We start from the raw sequence: 25,197 nt of genomic DNA, 5'->3' as shown, positions 1-25,197 counted from the left end.
ATGTGTATGATAATCCTGAGTATGGATTATAAAATGTAATGTAGCCAATTGTGTTTTTGGTATATCTGTCGTATTTGTATATTACTTCAGTGGTTATAAACGGTGGTGGTAGTGATTGAGCTGTTATGTTAGGTGGATTTAATGGGTAGGGATGTTGGGTAATATTATTTAACTTAACTGTGATTTCAAACTTTAATTGTAAACTGTTTTGTTGGAGTATTTGAATATTGTGATCACGGATATCGTTGTGAATATCTTGGCGATATTGTAATCTATTAAGTGCCCAGTTATGAAGGCGGTTACTTTCTTGATGTTGTCCAAATAATGGTGGAGGTGCTGTAAATGTATTCCAATCTAGTCTTAAAGGAATATTTGTTGTTGATTGTTCTCGATATCTGGCGTCGAGATTATTTGGAAAATTTAAGTTAAAAGGTGGTGGTGAAATCTGGCTTATTGATGGTGTTGATGGTAGTGATAATGTTTCTGGTAGTGATGAGGATGTTGTTGTATCCGTAGAAATATCTATGGGGTCATTGACTAAATTTGGTTCACCTTGTGTAAATGAATGTGTAGTCCAATATGGGAATCGTGATGTTTGGTTTGTGGGGTTGAAAGGATTTTCACGTATTTGCTCAGATGTTGGTGTTGAACCTAAGTAATCTGATGGTAGGCTTGAGGTGCTACGTTGTGAAAGAAGCGTAGGGGTTTCTGGTAATATACCAATGGGGTTTTCTGGAGTGTTTTGTGATGGGGATTGAGGTATATCAAAATGAACTCGGGGAGTTTGAAAATTTCTGTTTCGTCGAGGATGTATAATTTGTCTATTTATTTCGACTGTATTTTGGTTTTGACTAGAATTTCTTATTCTACTTAGTTCTTGTGGTAGTGTTGGATATAGGTTATATGTTGGTTCGCTTAAAGGTGCTTGTCGTTGAACTGGTTCTAGTGGTTCTGATAAACGAGCATGTCGTTCTTCAAAGGTGTATGGATTGTCTTGAAAAGAAATTCGTGTAGATGTTTGAGGATTTTGAGTAGTTGAAGGTGGTGTTTGGTTATCTTGGGATGATGTCGGTGAAGACTGATTCTGTGACTGTTGGGTAGCAATTTTTGATGGATTTTTGAATTGTTACTTTAGTGGGAAGGTTTATGTTTATTATAATATTCTTCCAAAAAAAGAATTAGAAGGATTGTTGCTAGGGCAAATGTGAGGATTGCTTTCTTTATACATTTACATATTGTCAAAATGAGGGATGATAAGAATGCTATGAAAATTACAAACAATAAAAAAATATCGGTTCTACTGAAAATTGTTCGTATCATTTAGACAAGTTATATGACTCGTACCTGTGGATGTAATCAAGGGTTTTGGAAAGTTGGAGGAATAGTTCGAGTATAGTGTAGAAAATTAAAAAAATGTTACAAAAAATGATTAGGATTATTAGAAAAGATTCAAGTATATCAAAAAGAAATATTATAAAGGTTTCAAGTATTGTAAAAAAATGTTTAAGATTTATGAGTATTTGAGTAACTGATTGAGAGAAGAGCATTTAAGAAATGATCTCTTGGTCGAATATTTTTTGCTGTTTGAGGCGATTTTCTAGTGTGGTCGGATTATTTATTAGTTTTTTGACAAGTGGGTTGAGTTTTGTAAAAAATTGTTGGGGGCAATTTTCATGGTGACTGGGAGGTCGTCTTTTTCTTTATTTTTGTTTGTCAAATGATCCGGGGTATGGTGAGATTTTTATACTTTAGGCTAATTAAAATGTTCATTTTGTTACTTTAGGCTAAGTTAACAAATTTGCTTTGGGGGTATTCGTGGTCTGAGTTGGGGAAATATTGTTGATCTTTGGGTTATTAGATAAGGGAGGGGTACGGTATTATGGTGATATTTATTTTAGTTGTCAAGTTGGAGTGGTTTGCTTATTTTTGACCTGGAGGTCGTAAAGTTATAGTTATAGATGTGCCTGGAGTTCTATATTATTCGTCTAATTGGTCTTAGTTTGAGTTAGAGAAAGTGACGGATTGGATGAATCCTATTGGTTTATTTTGAACTAGAATTATTACGTACTTGTCAGCATGTTATTTTGAAAAATGTAAATGGAAAATGTTTCGGAGGTTTCAAGATTGTGAAGCAAATGTTAAAACTACTTTTGAAATTCCACTTTCTTTAAAATTTTAGATTGGGGGATGAATATTTTATAGTTTTTACGTGGTTGATTTCGGAGTCTTGTTGTTTTTCTATTTTCTGATTTGTCGATTTGTTCTTGGGGTATTATTTGTTCGGTCATTTTTCTATTTTTTCTTTGTTTTGGAGATTCTTTATGGTTTTGTGTATTGTTTTTGGTGGTGGTTGGTTTTGTGTTTTGATTTTCGGTGGGGTTATCATTTTGTTCTGTGTTTTTCAGATGTGGTTCATTTTGAATGATTTTTAATCCTGTGAAAGAATATAATTGAGTTAATTCGCGGAGTGCGTATTCTTTTGGGTAATAAGGTAATAGGTTGTTTCGATGTTGAACGATTTCTTTTTTGTTTGAGTCGGTAATTTTATATGTGACATCAGTGGGTTTTGCAATTATTTGGTATGGTCCTTTTCGAAGGGGTTGTAATTTTTTAGAAATTCCTTTTTGAGTATTAAAATTAGGTATTAAAACAAATGTTCCAATTTTTAATTCGGAGGCTGGTGTAAAACGTGAATTGATTTGTTCATTAATGTTTTGTCTTTGTAATAACTTTTTTGTTATTTTTTGATAAATTTCATTGTGTTTTTTATCTCTATTTAGAATCCATTCGGTGTGTGTACCGGAGGCTAGTTTAAGAATTTGTGGGTGATGAAAATGATCTTCATCGTGTGTATGTAAAGGTAGGTTATAACAAATTGAGTCTTTATTTGGTTGACAATAACCTTGTGCGTTTTTATGAGAATTTGCTGTAAACATTATTGGTTTGCGTGGCTTTTGGTTAAAAACCATTTCGTATGGTGACATTCCTAAAGTTGTCGTAATTTGTGAATTATATGCTAAGGGAAATAATTTTACATCTGCTGACCATTCGGTATATTTTGTATCATTTCCGTTGATGATACATCTAAGATATTCTTGTAATGAACGGTTCATACCTTCGACTAAGCCGTTTGTCCAAGGTGCATGAGGTGTACGTGGTTTGTGTTTAATGTTATATAAATGACATAGTGTGATAATTTCATTATTTATGAATTCTGTACCGTTGTCTGTAACTAAAATTTCTGGTAGTCCGAATTTTGCTATCCAGTGTTCATAGAGTGTTGTGTAAGCGTAATAAGCGTTACAATGTGGTACTGGGTTAATTGCTACATAATGTGTAAATGCGTCAACAATTACCATAATGTAGGAGTTTCCTTCTGATGAGGGTGAAATTGGTCCTTTAGTATCAAATGAGATACGATGATTAAAGTACAAACTTTGTCCTTTGAAATCTTGTTTTTGTGCTATTTGTTTTTGATTTGGGTAAGGTTTATTTAGTTGACATACTATACAGTCATTGCATAGTACTTTTATCCAAATTGGTGCATAAAAGTTTTGTATAAAATTTGAATATGTTTTTTCTGATCCAGAGTGTCCTTTAATATTTTGTGTATGTGAAATATTAAAAGCTATAAGAATCATACTTAAAGGGAGACATGGAACTGTAGATTCATTCAGGTTATACTCTAAAAGGTCTGTATTTTCGTTAATTGTTGTATTATTGAATTTTCGAAAATATCGGAGGAGTGTTTTATTTCCTAAAATAGTTGTATCTGCCTTGACGGGTTTAGTTTTATATTTGTGCCATGATTTTAGTTGTCTAATTATCGGGTCAAGATTTTGATATTGTTTCAGTGTTGAAATTGTAATTGTTTCTGTTGGAGGGAGAAAAATGTTTTCAATTTCGAATTTAGATAAGGGTATTGTATCAAGTGGGTCGTGAAGGTCAAAAACTTGATTTATTGTGTACTTTGAATCATTTGTTTGTGGTCCTGATAAATTTATTTTATCAGTTAAATCTTCTTTTTCAATTAGTGGAAAATGGTCTTTCTTAGGCAGGTGTTGTTTTGTTCGTTTTTGTTGGGTGTTATTTTTTATCCATTGAGAATATGGGATTGGTTTGAAAGTTGATGTTCCAAGTAAATCAACTTCATAATGATTATTTTGACAATCTAAATAAAGTGGGAAATGTTGTAAATTATTTATTTGTGATTGTTCAATATCAGTTTTTACTGCATATTTGCATTCCAATCGGGGTGATGTTTCGTTTTCTGCAAGGTAGAATTTTATGTTTTTGGGTATTTCAACTGTTGTTTTTCGTGTAAGTAATTCAGGTGGTGTATTTCGACTTAAGGTGTCTGGTAATGCAAGATTTTTTCCTGCAGTCCAAACTATATGTAAGTTTGGAAATTTCATTAGAATTAGTTGAAATCTGTAAACTCGGTGGTTTGGGTTAGATTTTTGTGTAAAGAGAAAGATGATTGGTTTATGGTCTGTGAATAGAACTGTTGGATGTTTTGATCCAAGTATCAGAAATTCATATTCTGTCAGTGTATATATTATGGCTGTACATTCTCTCATTAGAGTTGAGAGTCGTAGCTCTGCTTGAGTGAATAATCGAGAATTTGCTGATATGAGGTTCATTTTATTTGTACCATTATGTGATTGTAATAGTGCTGCACCGATGCCAAAGTTCGAAGCATCGCACATTGCATAAAATGGTTGATTTGAATCTGGAATTGTGTTTGAAATTTGTTCAGTTAAAAGTTTCTTTATTTCTTCAAATCGTGTTTGATGTTCTGTGTTCCATTCAAAATTATTTTGTTGTCTAAGGATGTTATAAAATGGTCGTAGATATAATTGCATTTTATAAACATATTTACTTAAAAAGTTTAACATTCCAAGAAATTCTTGGATTTTCTTTTTATTTGTTGGTGGTTGAAGTTTTTGAATAGCGTCAATGCGTGATTTCAATGGAGTGATTGTTTTTCTTTCTATATTATGTCCTAAGAATTTAACTCTTGTCAAAAAGAAGTGTGATTTATCGGGGGCGGCCTTCAGATTTTCGTTCTGAAGTATTTGGTGATATTTTTCTAAAACATTGAACATCTCGTCTTTTGTTTGTGATTGCATAAAAACATCGTCTAAATAGGTGATTGCGTTTTTCTTGAGTATTAGTGGTCTAAAAATTTTGCTCATAAAAGCTGAAAATGCTGCTGGTCCTATGGATATTCCATAGAATAAGCGGTTGAATTCATATTGTTGGTTTCCGATAACAAATTGTGTTAAACGTCGTGATTGTTCATCTAGTGGCATTTGATTGTATGCACTATTCATATCGGCGGTTGTAAAGTATTTGCCGTTTATTTTTGTTAAAATAACTTGTATTGGTTCAATGGGCCAATTACATTTTGATTCATCTATAAGTGAATTGAGGTATCTAGCATCGAGAACGATTTTTAATGATTCTCCTTTAGCTAGAATGATAACGGGGTTGATAAATGTGTTGCCTTTTGGTTGTTCTTCTTTGTTTACTGGTGATATAATGTTGTATTGTTCTAAAATGTCGAGTAATCTGTTCACTTTATCATGTAAGTGAATTGGTACTTTACTTGCTCTCTGTTTTTTGAAAACTGCGTCTGGTTTTAACGGGAGATGTAGTGATGAACTGATTTTTCCAACATCGAATTTTGATGTTGCATAGACTGATGAATATTTAATTAGCTGTTTGGCTAACTTTTCGAATTCGTCTTGTGTTATTTGTGAATGTTGGAAATTAAACATTGTTAAAATTTTTTGTTGGTCCTCTGTGTAGTTACTTATGTTGAATGTAGGTTTGAAATATGGAGTTTTTGTGAATTAATCCGTATTTCTGTTTTCGTTACTTATTATATTATTTATAGATAATTCTTCATTAAGAATTGTAGATTGGCAAATATCTAGTAATTGGAGTATATTATTTACGCGATAGGCTTTTTCGTATATTGGTGATATTGTAGCGTTGGTTTCACAATATCCTAAAAGTCCTAAAGGTAATGTTACTTGGTAAGGTGTGTTATTATAGACATGTAAGGAAATGATATCGGAATTCGAATTTTTCAAATATTTTATGGATGAGATTGTGATTTTGAAAAATTTGTGAATAGGTTTGAATTCAAATTCTGACATATAAAATTTTTGTTTGTTTTGTTCTTTATCATATTGGTGAACTTGTTTGATTGAAAAATTATAGATATTTCCTGATAGTGGTTTTAGGTGTTTTCTTTGTTGGTTAAATATCGGGTAGAATTTTGAAAAGAATGGTGGTTGTTTATTTAATCTTTGAAAAAATGTTAAGGATGTTTCTTTTGTTTTTGTATATTTATCTTTGATTAATATTTTACTATTTAGTATGTTAATTGTTGGTATATACTTCGAAATAAATGGTATTCCAATGATATTATATTTAATGTCAGTGATATGGAATATTTGTTTAAATGGCTTATTTAAAATTTTGCTTTGTTCCATTGTTCTGGTGGGGAGGAGAAATAATTGGATTTTTCCGTAGTTTATCAATGTTGATCCTTGTGCTGTTGCTAGTTTGCTGGAGGTTTCAAGAGGTGTTAGCTTTGGGTGTAAGGTTTTTATTTCATTCCATGTGGGGATGTTTATTATGTTTGATTCTGCTCCTGAATCAATTAAAAAATCTATTTCAAGGTCTGGTGGTTGAAATTCTTTATTTCTTGGGCTTTCTAAGAGAAATGGTATTGTCCAAATTTTTTCTTTGGGTTGTTCTTTTTGTATATTTTGATAAATGTGGTTTGTATTCAAGCATTTTGTTTTGATATTTTTATTGGTTTGATTTGTAGTGTTAATCTCATTTGTTTCTTGCGTCGTTGGTGTGGAATTTATGGGTGTAATGTAATAATTTTGAAGAAATTCTGATTGATTTTCATATATGTGTGATGAAAAAGGTTGTTCATATATGACAGATTCATAGTCATTTTCGACTTTTATCATATTGATAGAAAGAGTGTTTTCTGTATCACTTTCTGAATCTGATGATGTACAGTTTATTTGATTGAGTTGTAACGTATCAGTTACTGTGTCATCAATACCTGGAGGGTCTGATGTTTTTTCTGGATTAGATTGTACTTGATTAATATGTCTTTGATGTTTAGGTGTACTACTTCTGTGGCGATTATTAGAATTATTATAGTTATTATTATTCCGGTGTGGTGATTGGGAATAATTTCTATAACGATTATTATAACTTGAGTGTCGATTTTGTGAATTATTTCGCGATCTGTTTTGGTAATTATTGTTTGGTCTGTTATAGTTCGATCTATTATATGAGTTATTCCTTGATTGACTGTTCGGGTAATTCTGGTTTCGGTTGTTTGAATAACTTCTATTTCGATTATAGGAGTAGTTTCTATTCCTATTGTATGATGAATTTCGTGATTGGTTGTTTGGATAGTAGTTATTTCTTGATTGGGAATTAGATCTAGAAACAAATCGTTGTGTATTTGAATTTGATCTGGAGTAGTTATTTCGACTATTTGGTCTATTGTAGTGATTTTGTGATGAATTGTTCGTGTTTCTTCGTTCTGGTGATCTTCCTCTATAACTTGAGTTATATGGTGATTGATTTCTTGTATAATTTGTATTGTTCGGGAGTGGTTTTCCTGAACTGTTGTTGCTGTGGACTGTTTTGTTCGGTAGATTTTGATCTTTTTTCATGTATTGATAGAATGATTTATTTGGTTCTTTATATTTTTGAGGTTTATTTTGATTGTCTTGCTGTTTTTGTCTACATTCGGAAATACTATGTCCGTATCGTCGGCAATAATTACACCATTTTTTGAAAGATGGTTTGCCTTTGAAGTTTGGGTTCTTTTCATAAATATTGAGTATTTCAGTGATTTTTTCAACGAGGTCTGTCTCTGATTCCTGTATATTATTAATATTAGTGGGAGTCGTTTCAATTCTGTTAACGTATTGTAGTTTCAGATTTTCCGTTTCTTCTAGTTTCATCGTGATTTCTGCTTGTTCTAATTTGTCTACTAGTTTTCGAAAATCTAAATCGGGTTCTCGAATTGAAGAAGGATGGGATGCTCTCTTTTTTATTGCTATTTTCCTTAATTGTGGTGTTAAGGTCATCATTAAGATTTCTGTCATCTTTGTGTTTTTATAGTCATGTGTATTTAATGAATATGCTTTTCGAACTAGTGTTTCGATTCGTACTGCTATTTGCTTGATGGTTTCGTTTGGTAATCTGCGAATTTCATTACATAAAACTCTTTGTTGTTGTTTGTTTCTTTCGGAGTCAAACATTTTTGAAAATTCCTGTGTAAACCTTTTCCAGTTTGATTTTATTTCTAGAGGTAGTACTGAAAACCATTTTTGGGCTGCGCCATCTAAGGTTGTTTGTATTAACGCTGTGCGTCGATGTATCCAGTTTTGATGTAGTGGCGTATTAATTGGTTCAGGTCCAATATTTAAAATCAGGTTTGCTGTTAATGCATTTAAATAATCTTCTACAGAGTATTCAGGGTCTGTTCCTGTGAAAACCATTAAAGGTTTGTTTGATGTTATTGATGATCCACCCATAAGGTATGGATTCATTGTCATTTGTAATGATTCTGCTGCATTTGGCATTTGAGAAAAATTTGAAAGTTGGTTTCTTGTTATTTCATGTTGTTGGAGATAATATGGGAGTGGTATTTCATTTTGCATTTGTGATGCTTGATACGAGTGTGCAGTCATTGGATTTTGTTGTTGAATTGGTTGAAAAGATTGTGTATTAATTAGATTTTGTTGTTGAATTGGTTGTTGATGTTGTGCATCTATTGGTTGTGGAGAAAAATTTCTATGATTTGTACGTGTTCTCTGTATTCCTTGTCTACGATATTCTTGAGTATTTGGTGCAAATATATCTGGTTGTAAGAAATCATCATCTGAGGATAAATAATCCATTTGATAAGATGTCTGTTTTTTATTTCTATTTTGTTGAAAAAATGGGTAATTTTCACTGTGATCCTGTGGAGGATTTGTTTGGAAATTTATTGAATTAGGTTGGGTCATTGGGTTATCCCAATTTCGAGATCTTGTATATTGGTTAAAATTTCTTTGTGGTTGATTATATGTTTTTGATGGATGTGTATAATTATAATTATGGTCTGTAAAGTTGTTTCTAGTGAATGTTTTGCGTGTTTTTGATGGTATTGTCATGGGTCTGTATGTTTGGTAATCCATATGTGAATATTTAGGGGCAACCGAAGGTTTAACGGTTGATTGTAAGGTTACCTGTGTTTGTGAAGGATTTGTATTTCTTGGTGTTGTTAAATTTGGGCGTATTGGTGAAATACTTTGTTGTGTAGTTGTTGTGTGTACAATTTCTTCATTTATGAAGTGTGATGGTGTCTGGATATCTTGTTGAGTAAGATTCCTAGTTCCATTGAGGTTTTCATTGTGTATAACTGTAGAGTTTAAACTATTATTTTGTGTATCGGGCAAAAATGTATTATAGTTTAATGGTGTTGCATCAATGGTTAATGGTATTACTTTTACATAATCTCTTATGTAAGATATCGTACTTATTGCTTGACTTGAGATTGATTGTGGGAAGCTTATAAATGCGGGATGAGACCATTCGGGGTCCCAAACATAATCTGATTGTTCTGTGATAGCTGTATCATCGTTCGAGTTTTGGGGTCTAAAATTTTTTCTTGCTTGTGCAATTAAATCAATATTGTGTGTGAAATAATCTATTATAAACCATGCCAAAATTTTTTGTAGATCGTGTTTTGTATGTTGTGAAACGTCGTCTTTCGTGAAATTTTCTTTAATGATGTTTAAATAACTAGAGAGTAGTGTGATTTCATGTCGTACTCTTAAATGTTTAGATGTTTCTGTCGGTGAGACATTTGTTATAGGGATTTCGTTTTCTAATATCGAAATATAACTATATATTATTGCGAAAACTTCATTGGTGAATATGGAGTTTGCTCTTTGTGAGTTATGATATTGGATGCTTTTTATATATTCTGAAAAAACTTTTGAAAATTCTAAATCAAGATCGTCTGTTTGAATTGTATATTTTCTATTATTATGGTTTGGTGAGGTGAATTCTATGGAGTAGATTCCATACTGTTGTGTTATGTTGCATATATCTTTTAAGTAGTGGTCTATGATTTGTCTTTTGATTTTTACATCTGGGAACTCTGTTTTACATGGACTAATTCCGGGTTCAAATAGATTTACGAGTAAATTTTGACAAAATATGTGTTGTCCTCTATCAGTATCTGCGTCTACTATAAAAGGAAAGATTTCATCATCATCTGGACTTTCTTCACCTGGGGTGTGCGTTGAGCTCATTTTTTCGTTCGATGACTGTTAATATGTAATTATCAATGTGTCTAATTGGTTGATTCCAATTGTATAAATGTACTGGTTTGTGTTTATACTGCTTTTTTATTCTTCTTTTTCCTCTTTTTGATGAATTTGAAGTTGTTTCTGAGTCAGAGAAATATAATTGATCGTGAAGTGGGCAATTTTTATCTATTGATTCTTTTAGTTTGTAAAGTTCGTCTAAACTGTTGGTTTCTGATTCTGAAAATGCGTTTCGATTTTTTGAAAATCTTTTTCGTGTTATTTGTCTTTGTTTCGTTATTATTTTTCTTTTTAGTGTTTGTCGTTTTGTTCGAATGTATCCAACTGTTTGTGTATGAGGTGTGATTACAAGGTCGTATTTTTTGTTATCTATTTCACAATTGTGTAAAACGATTGTTTGTTTATTTCCTAGGTTTTTAAATGACATAAGGTTTAGAATGACGGATGCAAAAGGTTGTTAAATGGTTTCTATTTTCTTAAACTGTTAGTTCTTACGATTTTTTGGTTAGCTTAACCTGGGTCTGTTTGTTCAGGGTTGGAGAGAAAAGTATATCGATTCCGAAGAATGATTTTTTACTTTCTCGTGGCTAGTATAAGTTAAGGTGTTAACTTACTTAATCTTACTTAGGGGTAGTGATTGTGTTCAAGGGTTGGAGAATAGTAAATCGATCCACAAGGTTCAGGTATAATTAGAACGCGAGTAGTTCGTTAGATACTATTTTAAACTTACTAAGTCTAAGATTTATCCTGGGTCTGGTAAGAGGGGGGGTCAAGTGAAGGATGAATAACCGAAGTTCTTCACTGTTTATCCTAATTTGAATGATTAGTTTTGTTTAAAAATTTCTATTAGTCTTGGGTCTTTAGAAAGGGTTGGGTAGTGAATCGACGTTTGAGGTCGTTAGACACTAATTAAGTGGGTGGGGGAGAACAAAGTTGTTCTGTTTGATCCAAGGATAAGCCTTGATGATCAAATTTGAAATTTAATTAAGTAGAAAATGATTTAAGATCCAAGGATAAGCCTTGATGATCTGGTTTTAAAATTAAGTGAATTTAAGTTTTAATAAATTTTTAAATGTGTGTAAAGGAAAGATTTAGTGTTTTGATGATATTAGTGGGTTTATGATTGCTGTTATGTTTTAGATGATGGAGCTGGAACAACAGGATGATTTATGATTACTAACCATTTATTGTCATGCTACTAATTTTTATTTTTTATTTTTCAATAAATATTTTTCAAACATGTTTTGTATATTACTGCAGAGTTTTAGGGAAACGATCTTAGATCTTTTTATCAATCGTTATTGTATATTAATAATTTTGTTTAGCGCCTGAAATGATTTTGAAGATTAACTTCAAGGTTTTATGTTTGCAAATGAAAATCTAAATTCATTGCCAGTAGTATTCTAAATATAAAGGTTTGTTCTGGTTTTTGCCTAACTATCATATAGCTATATGGCAAATTTCTACTTTGTCGTATGTCGTCTCTGGTTCGAGGTCTTCTTCCAATTCCGGGTAGTTCTGTTATGGTTCGGAATATTGGCTCTGATCTATTGAGTCGTAGAGACATTTCGATTAAATTATTGTCGTATAACATTTTTTAAATGTTTTTGTCTAATTTCTAATCTATTTTGGTTAATTCTAAGCTATTAAGGTCTTGTTCGAGACTTATGGTCGCACCAGATGAGTTAGGTTCGAGTTGGTTAACTCATAGAGTAATTTCGGATAGGGTACACCGTCTGCTCGTCACGCTATCTTATTTTCGGCCGGATAGATTCGTGCAACTTCTTAGTCTAATACCGATCCTAATCTTACTCTTATACTATCTAGTCTCAGGTTGTTTAACTAGTCTCTGCTAGGCTCAATAGATCTAGGGTATACTGGTTTATTGCGGCTGCTGAAGTGCTCGGGAGAGTCCAACTAATTTCTAAGTTAAATTCAAATCTCTCTGGTGCTGAAATTACAAGTAACTTCAGCACTTACAAATAAGTGGGTTGTTAGTTAGATGGATCGTGATTGGTTAATATTAAATACTTTACATTGGTAAAACATTTAATTTATCCAATCATAAAATATAGTTTAGATCAGGTTCCACCACCCTCTTTACGAACCATTACAATGTTTTGCGAACCATAAAAAGCAAAACAAGCATTAGAACTTAAATTACTTCCAAAGTACGCAAAAACAGGTGACTTAACCGATGTAACTTAAGCCGAAACAAACTAGTCGAAAAAAAAAAGAAAATTAAATACATTGAAAGTCAGATTTGATAAAATTCCAAATTGCAGAAAAAATTTCAGTTATATTAAAACCCGTTTCAATCAAAATTAAAAAAAAAAACATTTTTTGAGAAGGAGTTCAATGGAAACCCGTACGGGATAACATAAATGCATTTGAAAAATAAAATGGAAATTGAGGCGACAGTAATCAAGATGAAAACAACTAATCCATAAAAAACTTTTTTTTTTCTATAAATTATTTGAAAAAAATAATTACTACCAAATAACGACTCGTTAGTTATAATTGAACTTTGAAGAAATTGAGCATGACAGCAAATGAAAATAAAAGCACGTATTTCTTAATTTCTAATACGATTTGTAAGAAAAGTTGTTTACAGGAAACAAAAGTGTAGTTCCCGATTACACGACACTTGATCTCGCAAATGTAAATACATGGGAATGCTTTAAATCAGAACTAATCAGAAGTTGTGAAACTCCCTGATAATTTTGATAGATGTCTATTTCTTGCTAAGAACTAAATTACGCCCTGCTAAATTACTACCCCCGTGATTTCAGTACTGTCCATCATGTACTGTACAGTTCAGTTTTAAAAGAATATTTGCATGAATCACCTTGTGATATGAAAAAGCATACTTTTTCACGAATTTCGTCTGTATTCACATTCATTAAACAACACGCGTTTTGTCAACGACTGTCGCAAACGACGAAAACACTATCAATGCTTATCAGTTTAATTTTCCTTTTCCTTTTCCTTTTCTTCTTCGTCTGTTCTTTATCTCTCCTTTATCTGTTTATTCAATCCTTTTGTTAGTCTACTTCATTAGTTGATTGATGAATACGACACACTTAACGAAAAGCGCTTTTATTTAGTTCTAAAATTCGGAGGAAACATTTAGTTGACATGGAAAACCTATTAGAATAAACGTGCTCACATCTGAAAAGGGCACTGTGTATTTCTCAGCTAGGTCATTGTGGATCTCCTGCAGCTTCTCTGAAACAACAAAGCGACCATCAAATCCAACATCAAACAGGCATAAAGGGTCATCTAAAAGTATTTAGGGAAGTTGAACTGGGGAAAGTTAAGCGGTCAAAAAGGTATTTATTATGTACGTGGCTCTTAAGGTGCCCAATCGGTCGAAAATCAGACCATTTGTCCTGTAGTTCATATCCGATTAATGACATGCGAGCAAAACGACATCTAGGACACCGGAAGCGATGGGTGAACAATACAAGATTCCACGTCAAAAAATAGATAGCAATTAGGCCTAAATGCAACTTCAGTTCAAATAAACTGCGCTCAACGGGAGAATCTTCACACTCCAGGGCAATTTCCAATCAATATGTGATCCTTTCATCACACAGACTAATGATCATAAAATGTGCTATAAAAAACATTGGATCGGGACGCACGAATATCTCATTAACGGATCAGGTGGCGCTTCAAACATTCTTGCCTTTGAGGTTGGGCCATAAAATCAATCAGGAACCTTGTCTTAATTTGAAAAAGTCTACTAGGACAATTAAAATTGGAAAAACTGGTCGCCAACAGTGATAGGGGAAATGAGCAAGCTAATGGATTCAGTTTCATTGATGTCATATTTTTCGATTTTCAGACTGAGCTCTTGAATAGCTCAAACGCTATGGCACTTGAGACAAGAAGCACAAACGTATTCACAAAAAACATGCGGATTTCTTTAAACCCCCCTTCGGGTTCCTAGTAACAAATATCCCCACTCTATAAAGAAATAAATCAGCGGTTAAGCATATGAGAATTTAATACCTAGTAACGAATCTCCTCTTTTTGCAAAAGGGAGGGATATAGTTAAAGAGATCCAAGAATGCCAGCCAAAAGATTGAATTTTGAAAGAACTTATCCAAAAATCAAAAACTGTAAACCTAAATTGAAGCACAATTCGATCAAGGGTATATTACAAATCAATAACAACAATTCAAAATAGAGACAAGACTGCTCGTATATCAGGGCAAAGCCCTGAATGTTCCGACTGCCCAGTAATCCATGACGAATAGTTTTTTGGTAAAAGAAAAATTGAAAAACTATGAATCTTGGACAACATCAAAGATCAAACGTGAAAGTTTGAATCGTAAAAAAAATAATAAGACCGATTAGCTAGCCTCAATTCAATTTGGAACGATTTCTTTAGGGGGATAATTCGCGACGCATTAGTCATTCGCTTACGCTTTCAAGATTATGGATTAAATCTTTAAAGCGCTCATAAAATAGTCCAGAGCATGCCCAAATTAGCCATTTTCAAACTTCCAAAATTTTGTAAAAAACGATGGGAGGGAAAATATCTATCTAAATTTGATTTCGAGGAGTTGATATCTTCAATGGGGCATAAAACTTTTTGTTAAAAACTATTATTTCGATCACCAAAAAATGACTGAATAAAAAAACCACACCGAGCATAAATATTCCGTTTTCTTCAAAAGTCCGAACAACAAACTGTTGTAACCACTCAACTATCTTAATCTATGCATAAATTTAGATTTAGTGAACAAAAAAAGTAACAAACAAAATCAAGTTTTTCCTTTGAAGGCATGAAACCTTTCGATCTCGCATATACAGGCACAATTTTTTGGTTTCCCTTTTTGCATGACTAAACTGAACCTGCAAAAAAATTAAATCTTATAGCAGCGGCAACCTTTCTTCAAATAAAGAAATTTGGAGTTTTCTAACAAAAAATCTTCTAACAAAAATCGTTTTCGAAGATAAAATGTAAAATCACATTGTATGTTTTGAAATATTGGCGAAATGATCAAAAAATTGAAACACAGATGCGAAGCGGTGCTTGGTATCACTTGCAATATAACGCAAAAATCGATGAATTGAAAAAAAATCAATTCCAGAAAAACAGTCGAAACACAACTACCAGCTTTAAATAAGCTTTTACAATTTACCGAGCGGCCACTAAGCCGACAATACATGGTATAAAATTTAACTTTTACACTGAACCCGAACTGAATTATTTTTCAAAACAATAGTCAATTTTTGACCCCCAAACAACACAAAATAAATTGACCCATTTCGGCCAAATCAAGCTTTTGAACGAACAAAAAAGAGAAAATATACAAAGTCATTAGTTTTTTTAAATTACAGTACTAAATCAACATCAACAAACTTTGTGTAATCAAAGATTTGAAAAAGCATAAGAGTATTGAATCATAAAACTAGCTAGAGGCACAGCGATGCACTACTTGCAAAGCATTACAAAAATAGAATTATAGCGACCTAACAGAAAAACTAGAAGAAAATCTTCAATCAAAACATTCTCAAGAAAAAGTGTCGAAAAAACTTGATTTACCAAACTTCTCCTGCGTTTGCCTCGAATGAAGTTAATTTCGAGAAAAAAACATGCCAAAAAAGATAATTATCAGCAATGAATTAGAATTGAGAATTATTAAATCGGTAACTAATCCGAAAAAATCTTTGCCAAAAATTGAGCTTAACAAATTTCCAAAACAAAAGTTTTCAAAAATCACATACCCTCAGCATATACACAATTGAAAATTTCTCATCAAAATTCAAACCACGCAATATGAGGCGACTAAGACGATACAAGATGAATTGAAACGTTCTGAGCCGAATGAAAAAACAAGGAAAACAAAAAGATTACAACCAACATGAACATTAACTTCGGATAAGACACTAGATTGAAACTCAGACAAGCTCAAACATCTGTTGAAAAAATATAGCTGTTGACGAATTGATTCGGTGATTTTATTAAGTTAGTCGATGATCTGAACAAAAACCTATGACCCCAATTTGATAGAGCTTGCAAATCGCAAGCGTAACTAAAATGTTATCAAGTTTTTAAAGACATTTGTACTTTTTGGAAGGCATAATTTACCTTCCCTTTGGCAACTTACCTTTTAAAAATTGAAAAAACTGAAACTTTAAAAGTTGAAAAAACTGAAACGTCCAACAGCAAAAAAAAACAAATATGAGCGTAAACAACAATCAAGAAATTATTCTGGAATGAAAAATGAACAAACACGCCACCTTAAGAAGTGTTTTCATTTCGTTCATTGACTTTTAATCATTATTGAGAATTAATGTGACGAGCAAATTATAGTGACAATTCAACTTTATTTCGTACCAAAAAAAGAAAATGTGTTGGTTCAATTAAATTACAAAAAATACAAGAAAAGTTCAAAATTTCTTTGTCAAATAGACAGCTGGAAAAGCTAGAATCAACTCACGGAAGTAAAAAAAAAAACGTCCGATTTTATTGAACATTTTTCATCGTCGGAATTTTAAAAAACATATCACATTGAAGTGCAAAAATCTGAGAATCAATCATTTGAGTTATAGATTGAAACTTTTACAACATAACTCACCCTTAGAGAAAATTGGTTCGATAGATTATTATTTTTTAATCCTCCGAGAATTCCAACTTTCGCATTTCCATAAAATAACCTTAACACTTTTGCTTTTCGATAGTAGAATCTGCCATCATTTTAGCAAAGAAAACGTACTGAACTTAAAAAATCAAAAGACAAACCGCGAAAAAAGTGAAATTGAGACTGAAAAATTTTAAGACTTGTTAAAAAACCATCATACAAAAATCCTCGCGACCTGAGAGGCTGAACAACGTTCGTCAACTCTTCAAAATTAAAAGCCATTCTAATCAAATTCACATTGACACCTAACAAAAAATAGCCAGTTTCTTAGCAAGTAGCACAGAACGTTCCCGACAGGTATTCGCGTCAAGCTTGGGTGTTAGAGCAACTGTGAAGAAAGCCGAACCATCAAAAAAATCAGGCTACAGAAATTAAGCCAACACAAATAAACAAACGGACGATAGTCCGAAAAGCACCAAGTTTGCAAAAAATACGTCCCGGCCGGATTCGAACCACAAGCCTTTGCAATCTCAAGCAGATGTGTTACCTCTAAGCCAGATGAGTCAGGTGGTTGATTAGATTTGAATTTTAAACACAGATGCGAAGCTTCACTTCGCAAAACCTAGCGAGAACACGACAAAAAGCAGCTTTAGAAAGTGCAATAAGAAAAAATAGAAAGCCTCGAATAAGCAAAAACTCGGCTAGGTCTAGATTCAATCTGCAACCTAATGCAATCAAGAGAATTTGAGTCTCACGCACTAACCACTGACAAACACTAATCAATAATAAATCAGCTACAAATGCGCATAAATTGTCAATGCTATTCAGCAAAAGTGGCTCCAAATACAAATAGACCCAATTTTGCAGGTAATAATTTGGAATATGACAAACTGAAGGCATCTACACAAACTTTTCATGTAACAAATCGCAAAGCATGCAGTCACCTTATGTATAAATTATGCGTTTCAAAATTGCGAGATGATTTCAGAAATTTTCAATATCTCGCAATTTCTGAAATCGACCTTTATTACTCTGATGTTGTTTGAAACAAATAGCTTTTTTCGGTTCATTTGATGAATTAAAAATACATCAACTGTGTTAATTTATTACTAATCGAAAGTCAAAGCACATGCTATCAAAAAGCTGTAAAGGTGCTCCGCAAGTGGCACCAATATTTACGGCTTAGGTTAGATAAAAACGGAAGGTTCTTAATATACTGAGCTGACGCTAGTTTGAAAACTGTTTCTCGCCAAGATAGCGCTAAATGAAGCATCCAAAACTGGTTTTCCTGAGTTTGTTGTCTTCAATAAGAAAAGAATTACTCGCTCGAAATTAGAACAAACCTCATAAATTCCAAACGTGTTTTTCTCGACAAAAAAAAATTTTTTGAAAATTTTTAAATAATCAATCACGGCTACAAGGCAAAAAATTGACTTCAATCTCATGATTATCACTCGATCCATGCCGATGATTTTTTGTGGAAATTTATTTTACTTGGAAAAAAAATGGACAACCGAAGTCTAAGTTGCTCCAGATTTTCAAAAGTCGTAACAATTAGCATTTATGCAAAAGAAATTTTTGCACTATCTTTGGTTCTCCGATGAGCAAAAAAGACTTATTTTGACTACTTTTAATTTTCTTAGTCCTTTCTTAAGAATTCAATGCAGAAACTATTTCAATTTAGAAGCTGATAAAAAAACCCAGTGGGTTGAGCTTGCATTCGATTTTGACGGTCAAACTACAAAAATTGAGAAAGTAAAGACAGCACAAGTAGTTCCAGTTCAAAAAGCACTGAATACTGCTGGCTTTACCGTATCAGTTCAGAACCGTCACGCAATAACAAATTACCTTTGGCTGTATGCGCCAGAGCGAGTCTTTCTTCTTATCATCCGCGGAAACAGCCCATATTTGTTCCCTCAAGATACATTCTTTTTCCATTTCCTAGAAGTCTTGAGAGTCTAATCTCATGCAGAAACCGAATTGCAGAAAATTTTTAGCCAATCAACAGATTTTAGACTCTGACTGAATTGTCACTTTTTTTTAAAAATCAGAATCTTACTACTAATTTCTGATTGTCTAATACAACTTTCTGCCATTTGGTCTTTCTGCCATCTGAAACTTTAACTTAAAATCATAATGTGCTAGGAAAAAAGTGAATGGAAAATAACTATAGAGCAAAAAAATAGTGGATAACTGGGGCCAAAAGACACTTGTCTGTGCGCTTACACCATTCAGTTTTTCCTCTGCTCAGTTATATATGCATATTTTATCTCTTTTCCTTACACTTCATTCCTGCGGAGAAAATATTTTCTTCTGCCATTGCGACTTTCTTTCCTTTTAAGGTAGCAAGAGAGACATAATTTTCTACTAGTTTTTTTCCTTCTTTTTTCCATTCATATATTTTCCCTTTCCATTCAGGCGTTTATAACATCCACTTCTTTTCTTTCGATGGCGGCGCCGTGCAAAAAGTTACAGCCTACCTACTTGTACCAGCGTGAACGAACTAGCATCTAACTGCAGTTACCTTCAGATCTCCATTGCTACAGGTACAGGATACAGATACCTCTCTTCTAAATCCAACCCTACCTCCCTCTCTAAGCCAACTCTTTCTATTGGCACACAAATGCAGTTCCAATTTCTTTCACGCACAAATTCAGGCAAAAAGGATAAAAACAGCAAAAAGCAGAAAACAGCAGGAAATTCATCACCATTTCCTACCGCCACCAACATGCACCCAATTTACAATAATCCTGCGCTTTTCCCGTTCTAACACAGACTTAGACTGAGAAAAAACTGCCACTTTCATTCTCAACACGACTACTATTATCAACAGAAATACCATTTTGTTGCAACCGCAAAAATATTCATTAAGAAAAAAAGACGCCAGCCTCAACTTCACAAGTTAGTTGAAAAACTGCTTAAATATTTCAACGGCACCAAAACAAAACAACCATATCGACTGAAACAAAATTTTTTTGCAACTGCAAAACTTTTATTGAAGAAGCAAAAGCAAAAAAGAGGAAGCGTTTTGGTAGCTTATAACTTAAGTTGTAAGAAGAGCAACTACGATAGAATAGAAATTGGAGTGAAAATCGACGGCGCTTTAAGGGGGAGCCACTTGCCGCCAACCGGTGCAGCGTACCATCATTAACAACCACAACTGCAATTTAGAGGGAAAGCAAAGAAAACGAAGTAACACATTCGACTAAACAAGAGTTCAAATCAACTAGTTACTATCAGAATTGTTATCTACTCCAAATATTCACAATTTACTAACCATTAAAGATAGCTTCATACCAGGAGACAGGTCAAAACCTGAACTTCGAAAACAAACAGGAAATAAGGAAGTGTCACGAGGAAAACAAAACATTTCAAAAAGCAACAGAAAACTTTTGAACTCTTCATTCAATTATAAAGTCAGAAGTAAACATTATTGTTAAGCTGCGACAGAACAGAAATTGGTTTAAAAATTTAGCAGTATAAAAAAATCGATAGCGCTACCCAAACAAAGAGATGGAATCCAATTTGCAGTCAGAATCCAGAAGTGACCAATCACAACCGAGTCCTGTGAGGAGTCCCTCTTCAGGGAGTGGATGGCCCCTGAAGAACATCACAAAGAGATTCGCATCTCGCAAAAACCACGAGCACAGCAGCGAAGAATCCACCAAGAGACAAGAACCAGTCTCTAATCAAAGCAAGACTTCGGTAGTCTTGAAGAAACACGGGGCCAGCAGACTGGGATCCAAATCATCATCGGGGAGGAAACACAGCGACACTGACGTTACTCCCAGGACCAGGTCAGTAGTTCCTTACTTTTTGATTACCTTCCACTTAAGGTCTTATTTCAGATTAATATTTTGTAATTGCTCCAAAATTTCGTAATCCGAAAAATATAAGGCAAAATGAATAAAATGGATAGTTTGAAATAGACTGTCTTGTTTTCTCTGACTACTTATTTTTTGTAGACTAAGTAGCCGAGAACAGGGCGGAACAAACGGAGGCAAAAGCGACAAAGTCATCAGCAAGAGCAGACTGACTTCGGCCAGCACAAAACTCTCATTCTGTTTCACTGCGCATTGTATCACCTCTGCAGTCGACTCCCCCTCTAGCACTATTCAATCTATAAAGGGGGGCAACAATAACCACTCCTATCCACACGACTACTGGCAAGAAACACCTGACGTGTTTGTTCACGATGAGGACATCGCCTCGTGGTACGAGCACTCTTCCGAACACGAGGACAGCAGTGTCCGAGGCGATAACCTCTCCCGGTCCCCGTACGAATGCCCCATCTGTTTCGAACAGTACCAGTTTGACTTCGAAGACCACGTGACTTCAACATCCGGAGCTCAAATGGGTGCTTCTGGTGGCACTACATTCCAGGAACAGCTGACGTCATTCCGAGACCATTTGCCCAGATTGATGCAATGCGGACATACACTGTGCTCCAAATGTCTGGGTAATTCAAATGAAAATTTCTAAAAAAAACTACCTTTTTTGACTTCCATTCAAAACAAATAAAGTTAGCCAGGCACACTTAAAGCAGAAAGAGACGTTATGTCAGGCTGAAAACTAGAAACTATTAATGAATTTTCTGTTTGCAGGTAAGTTAGGCGAAGACATGAGCGCCAAAGTGCTTGGTTTTGTCAAGTGTCCCATCTGTCGAGAGATGCACTACACAGAGCCAGTGGAATCCGGCATGCAAATGACTGTCCCTGATTTCGACACCAGTCGGGATCCAAATTCAGACGGGATCGCGGGGAACGAGGGGGGCGCTGGTGGCTCAGGTGGAGTTCAGACAGGGGCAAATCAGTTCGTGTTCCGAGTGAATTATGCCCTTCTGAGTGCAATTGAGCACAACTTGATGCATATTTCAGCTGAAGAACTCGCCCACCCACATATTGGTCAGTACCGACCTTTAGGCCATCTCCTCAAACATAGGAAAAACCCATGCAACTTCAGCACTTCGTTTTATCAACGAAACCATAGCACTAAATAGGTGTTAAGTTTAACCCTTTATTTTCTGATATCCAATCCAAGGAATAAATAATCTGTTCGCAAAATCTAAACTCATGTCATTTTGTTAGATCCCGAGATGGATATTGATGACAAACCACAGATGTCCAAAACTCTGGAGCGAGGAGCAAGACATCGCAAAACTTACAGCATGTACGAGCCAGTGGCCAACAAAATCAACACCTGCTCCACGGCCAAAGTTGGAGGGGCAGGCAACAAACGGGAGGCCACTCATGTCACATTCGAGGATATCCAGAAGATGCTGAGACCAGAGCTGATCATTTCTCAGCAGCATTTAAGTGCTATCAACATGACTTCGTCTCCTATGAGCAGCCGAGCTGATTCCGAACGCACAATCACTGCGGGAGACAATTGAGAAACAAACACGACCCACGAATATTCATCATAAAAGAAGACAAGGCAAGCGACAATAAAATATTGCTAAATAATTATCGATGGCATACTTTGAACAGTCTGACAAATATTCATACATTCGTGCTCAGTTTATTTTTAGTAGTATATTTTGATACTAAAAATTTTGTAATTATTTTTTGCATGATTGAAATAATACCAATACATATGTAAATGTTGCTTGATCATTATCATTAGAAATAGAAACTTTAAAAAATACTACCAGTGAGTAAATTCGAAGAAAACCTTACTGAAAGCGAGGAAGCTAAACGAGTATGAAAAACACCAAAAACTCTTGTTTTTATTGGAATGAAAAATTCGAAGGCTCAGTGTACTCATGTAAAAAGAAAACAAAAAGTCGGAGAAATGTAATTGAGTTTAAAAAACCGAACAAAACATCACATTTAATCTCATGAATTTCATGTGAAAGACGCTTTTTTCATAAAACTAACCAAATAGATAAAAAATGGTTCAAACAAAACGTATCATTTTTCATTCCACGGGGAAATCTAAAAACTAAAATCCACTCTCGAAAGTAGAAGTCATTCACGGTTTTTCGTTCCATTTGTATTTTCGTTAGCTCGGCAAACAAGCTTGAATTGAGCTGTGAGAAAACCGAAATCCTAGGTGATAAAAAATGCTATTCATACAATTCAGTGAGCATTTTTAACGCTATAAAAATTTAATAACAAGTATTTTTTCAAACTTCTTGTCTCGGACAAATAATATCAAAAAAAGATAGCAAAAACACGACCTAAAGAAGTGTCTTCAATTTATTCTTTGATAAAATTCACTCAATTTGATAACGGGATAAAAAACGAAATGGTAAAACTAAAAATCTGATATTTGCGAAAATATCAGCACTTGTTCTTTCGATTGAGCCTTTCATTTCAGATGGGGCAGAACTTTTACGCATGCTTAGAATTTTTATAAATGTTTTTTTTTCTAGTTCAAATTTAGGTTTCTACTAAAAAAATAGGCATATCTGCTTCTTCAGAGAAAATTCCAATTGCCAAGTCTTTCCGATTAAAAACTTAATCTCAGATTTGGAAGTTCAATTTTTGATGAAACCAATAAACTTCAAAAAAATCATAAAATGGTTTGTTGTCGATTTTTACAGTGCGTTTTACAGCAATTAGGGCGTAGTCCTGAAAAACTATACGAGAAAACCCAACCTCAAAAAGTTTTATTATACCTGATTTCTATTAAAGAGGAACTGGCCACCAATAACTTAGATAAAGAACAATGACATGCAGCAAAGATCAACAAAATATTAATATACGAAAGTGCCACTTTTATCAGTATTATATTTGCGACTTGGGTTGGAAAAAAATGGCTACCGTAATCAGACACTAAGCTTTGCTTGTGTAAAAAAAAAGTCAAACAAAATTGGTCGGAACAAGTTTTGATTTTTTCTTTTATGATAAGAACCAAACCATATAAGCATCTTCACTACATTACTTGACATTGCGAAAATATCAGCACTTGTTCTTTCGATTGAGCCTTTCATTTCAGATGGGGCAGAACTTTTACGCATGCTTAGAATTTTTATAAATGTTTTTTTTTTCTAGTTCAAATTTAGGTTTCTACTAAAAAAATAGGCATATCTGCTTCTTCAGAGAAAATTCCAATTGCCAAGTCTTTCCGATTAAAAACTTAATCTCAGATTTGGAAGTTCAATTTTTGATGAAACCAATAAACTTCAAAAAAATCATAAAATGGTTTGTTGTCGATTTTTACAGTGCGTTTTACAGCAATTAGGGCGTAGTCCTGAAAAACTATACGAGAAAACCCAACCTCAAATAGTTTTATTATACCTGATTTCTATTAAAGAGGAACTGGCCACCAATAACTTAGATAAAGAACAATGACATGCAGCAAAGATCAACAAAATATTAATATACGAAAGTGCCACTTTTATCAGCATTATATTTGCGACTTGGGTTGGAAAAAAATGGCTACCGTAATCAGACACTAAGCTTTGCTTGTGTAAAAAAAAAGTCAAACAAAATTGGTCGGAACAAGTTTTGATTTTTTCTTTTATGATAAGAACCAAACCATATAAGCATCTTCACTACATTACTTGACATTATCAGGTCGCGCTTTTATGTTATTTGTGGGTGGTAATAAATACAATAATTAAGATAACACTCTTATACAGGTTATCTTTGAGATTATAGCCACATATCCAGTGCGTTTTCTTAGCTATTGTCTTTGCTTAGCTGTTGTCTTAGCTTTCTATTGTCTTAGCTTAGCTACTGTCTTAGCTTTCTTAGCTACAACCCTTAGCTATTAATTTTTCGAAAGCTACGTTTTTTGCTGATGGAAAAACTTTAGTCATATAGCTTTCATGTTTAGACTATGTTTACCACAGAGATTTTAAACACAGAGACGATGCAGAGCTTCCCGTCAATTTCGATACAGTGCAAACGTAGCATCTGAAGCTAGTTTATAGAAAAAAAATATATTGACCAGAAAAACACAACAATCAGTATCAAATTAACTTTTAGTATTTAGCGAGAGGCCACTAAGCCAACAAAACGTGGGTAGACGCCCACTGGGTCGAAAACGTGCATTGAAGAATTAAATTTTAAATTTCTTCAACCTATCTTTGAAAAAGTGATAAACCGATATGCGCCAATCAAGAAAATAAACACTAGCAAGAAACCACAACCACCATGGTTCAACAACGCGTTAAAAATCTCAGAACAAAGAGGAACAAATCCCACACAAACTGAAAAAAAAACATTGAAAATAGTACTTTATTGAATACTTATACTAATTTGAGAAAGAAATTC

General features: G+C 33.7%; 2 protein-coding genes across 2 annotated transcripts in view; one reads left to right on the top strand and one right to left on the bottom strand.

Annotated features, from left to right (window-relative positions):
* LOC134847546 (lysine-specific histone demethylase 2-like) overlaps positions 1–25,197 on the bottom strand; it is an 85,760-nt gene that overhangs the window by 20,705 nt on the left and 39,858 nt on the right. The window contains exon 13 of the mRNA XM_063864608.1: positions 13,543–13,601. Coding sequence (XP_063720678.1) covers positions 13,543–13,601 — 59 coding nt within the window. The remainder of the gene's footprint in view (positions 1–13,542; positions 13,602–25,197) is intronic.
* LOC134847547 (uncharacterized) lies at positions 19,284–22,574 on the top strand. The gene is made up of 4 exons (XM_063864609.1): positions 19,284–20,769; positions 20,938–21,431; positions 21,577–21,876; positions 22,060–22,574. The coding sequence occupies exons 1-4, from the start codon at positions 20,486–20,488 to the stop codon at positions 22,362–22,364; spliced, it is 1,383 nt and encodes a 460-aa protein (XP_063720679.1). The 5' UTR covers positions 19,284–20,485; the 3' UTR covers positions 22,365–22,574.

The sequence above is a fragment of the Symsagittifera roscoffensis genome, chromosome 6 (genome assembly GCF_963678635.1).
Source record: "Symsagittifera roscoffensis chromosome 6, txSymRosc1.1, whole genome shotgun sequence".
Classification (NCBI taxonomy): Eukaryota; Metazoa; Xenacoelomorpha; order Acoela; family Convolutidae; genus Symsagittifera; species Symsagittifera roscoffensis.
The sequence above is the reverse complement of the archived record's forward strand: the minus strand, read 5'-3'. Positions and strand labels throughout refer to the sequence as shown.

Bases quoted from the DNA above. Each gene is read 5' to 3' on its own strand.
- LOC134847547 (XM_063864609.1), top strand. From the start codon at position 20,486: ATGGAATCCAATTTGCAGTCAGAATCCAGAAGTGACCAATCACAACCG. The intron at 20,770-20,937 runs GTCAGTAGTTCC...TATTTTTTGTAG, and splicing joins GACGTTACTCCCAGGACCAG to ACTAAGTAGCCGAGAACAGG. The intron at 21,432-21,576 runs GTAATTCAAATG...TTCTGTTTGCAG, and splicing joins ACTGTGCTCCAAATGTCTGG to GTAAGTTAGGCGAAGACATG.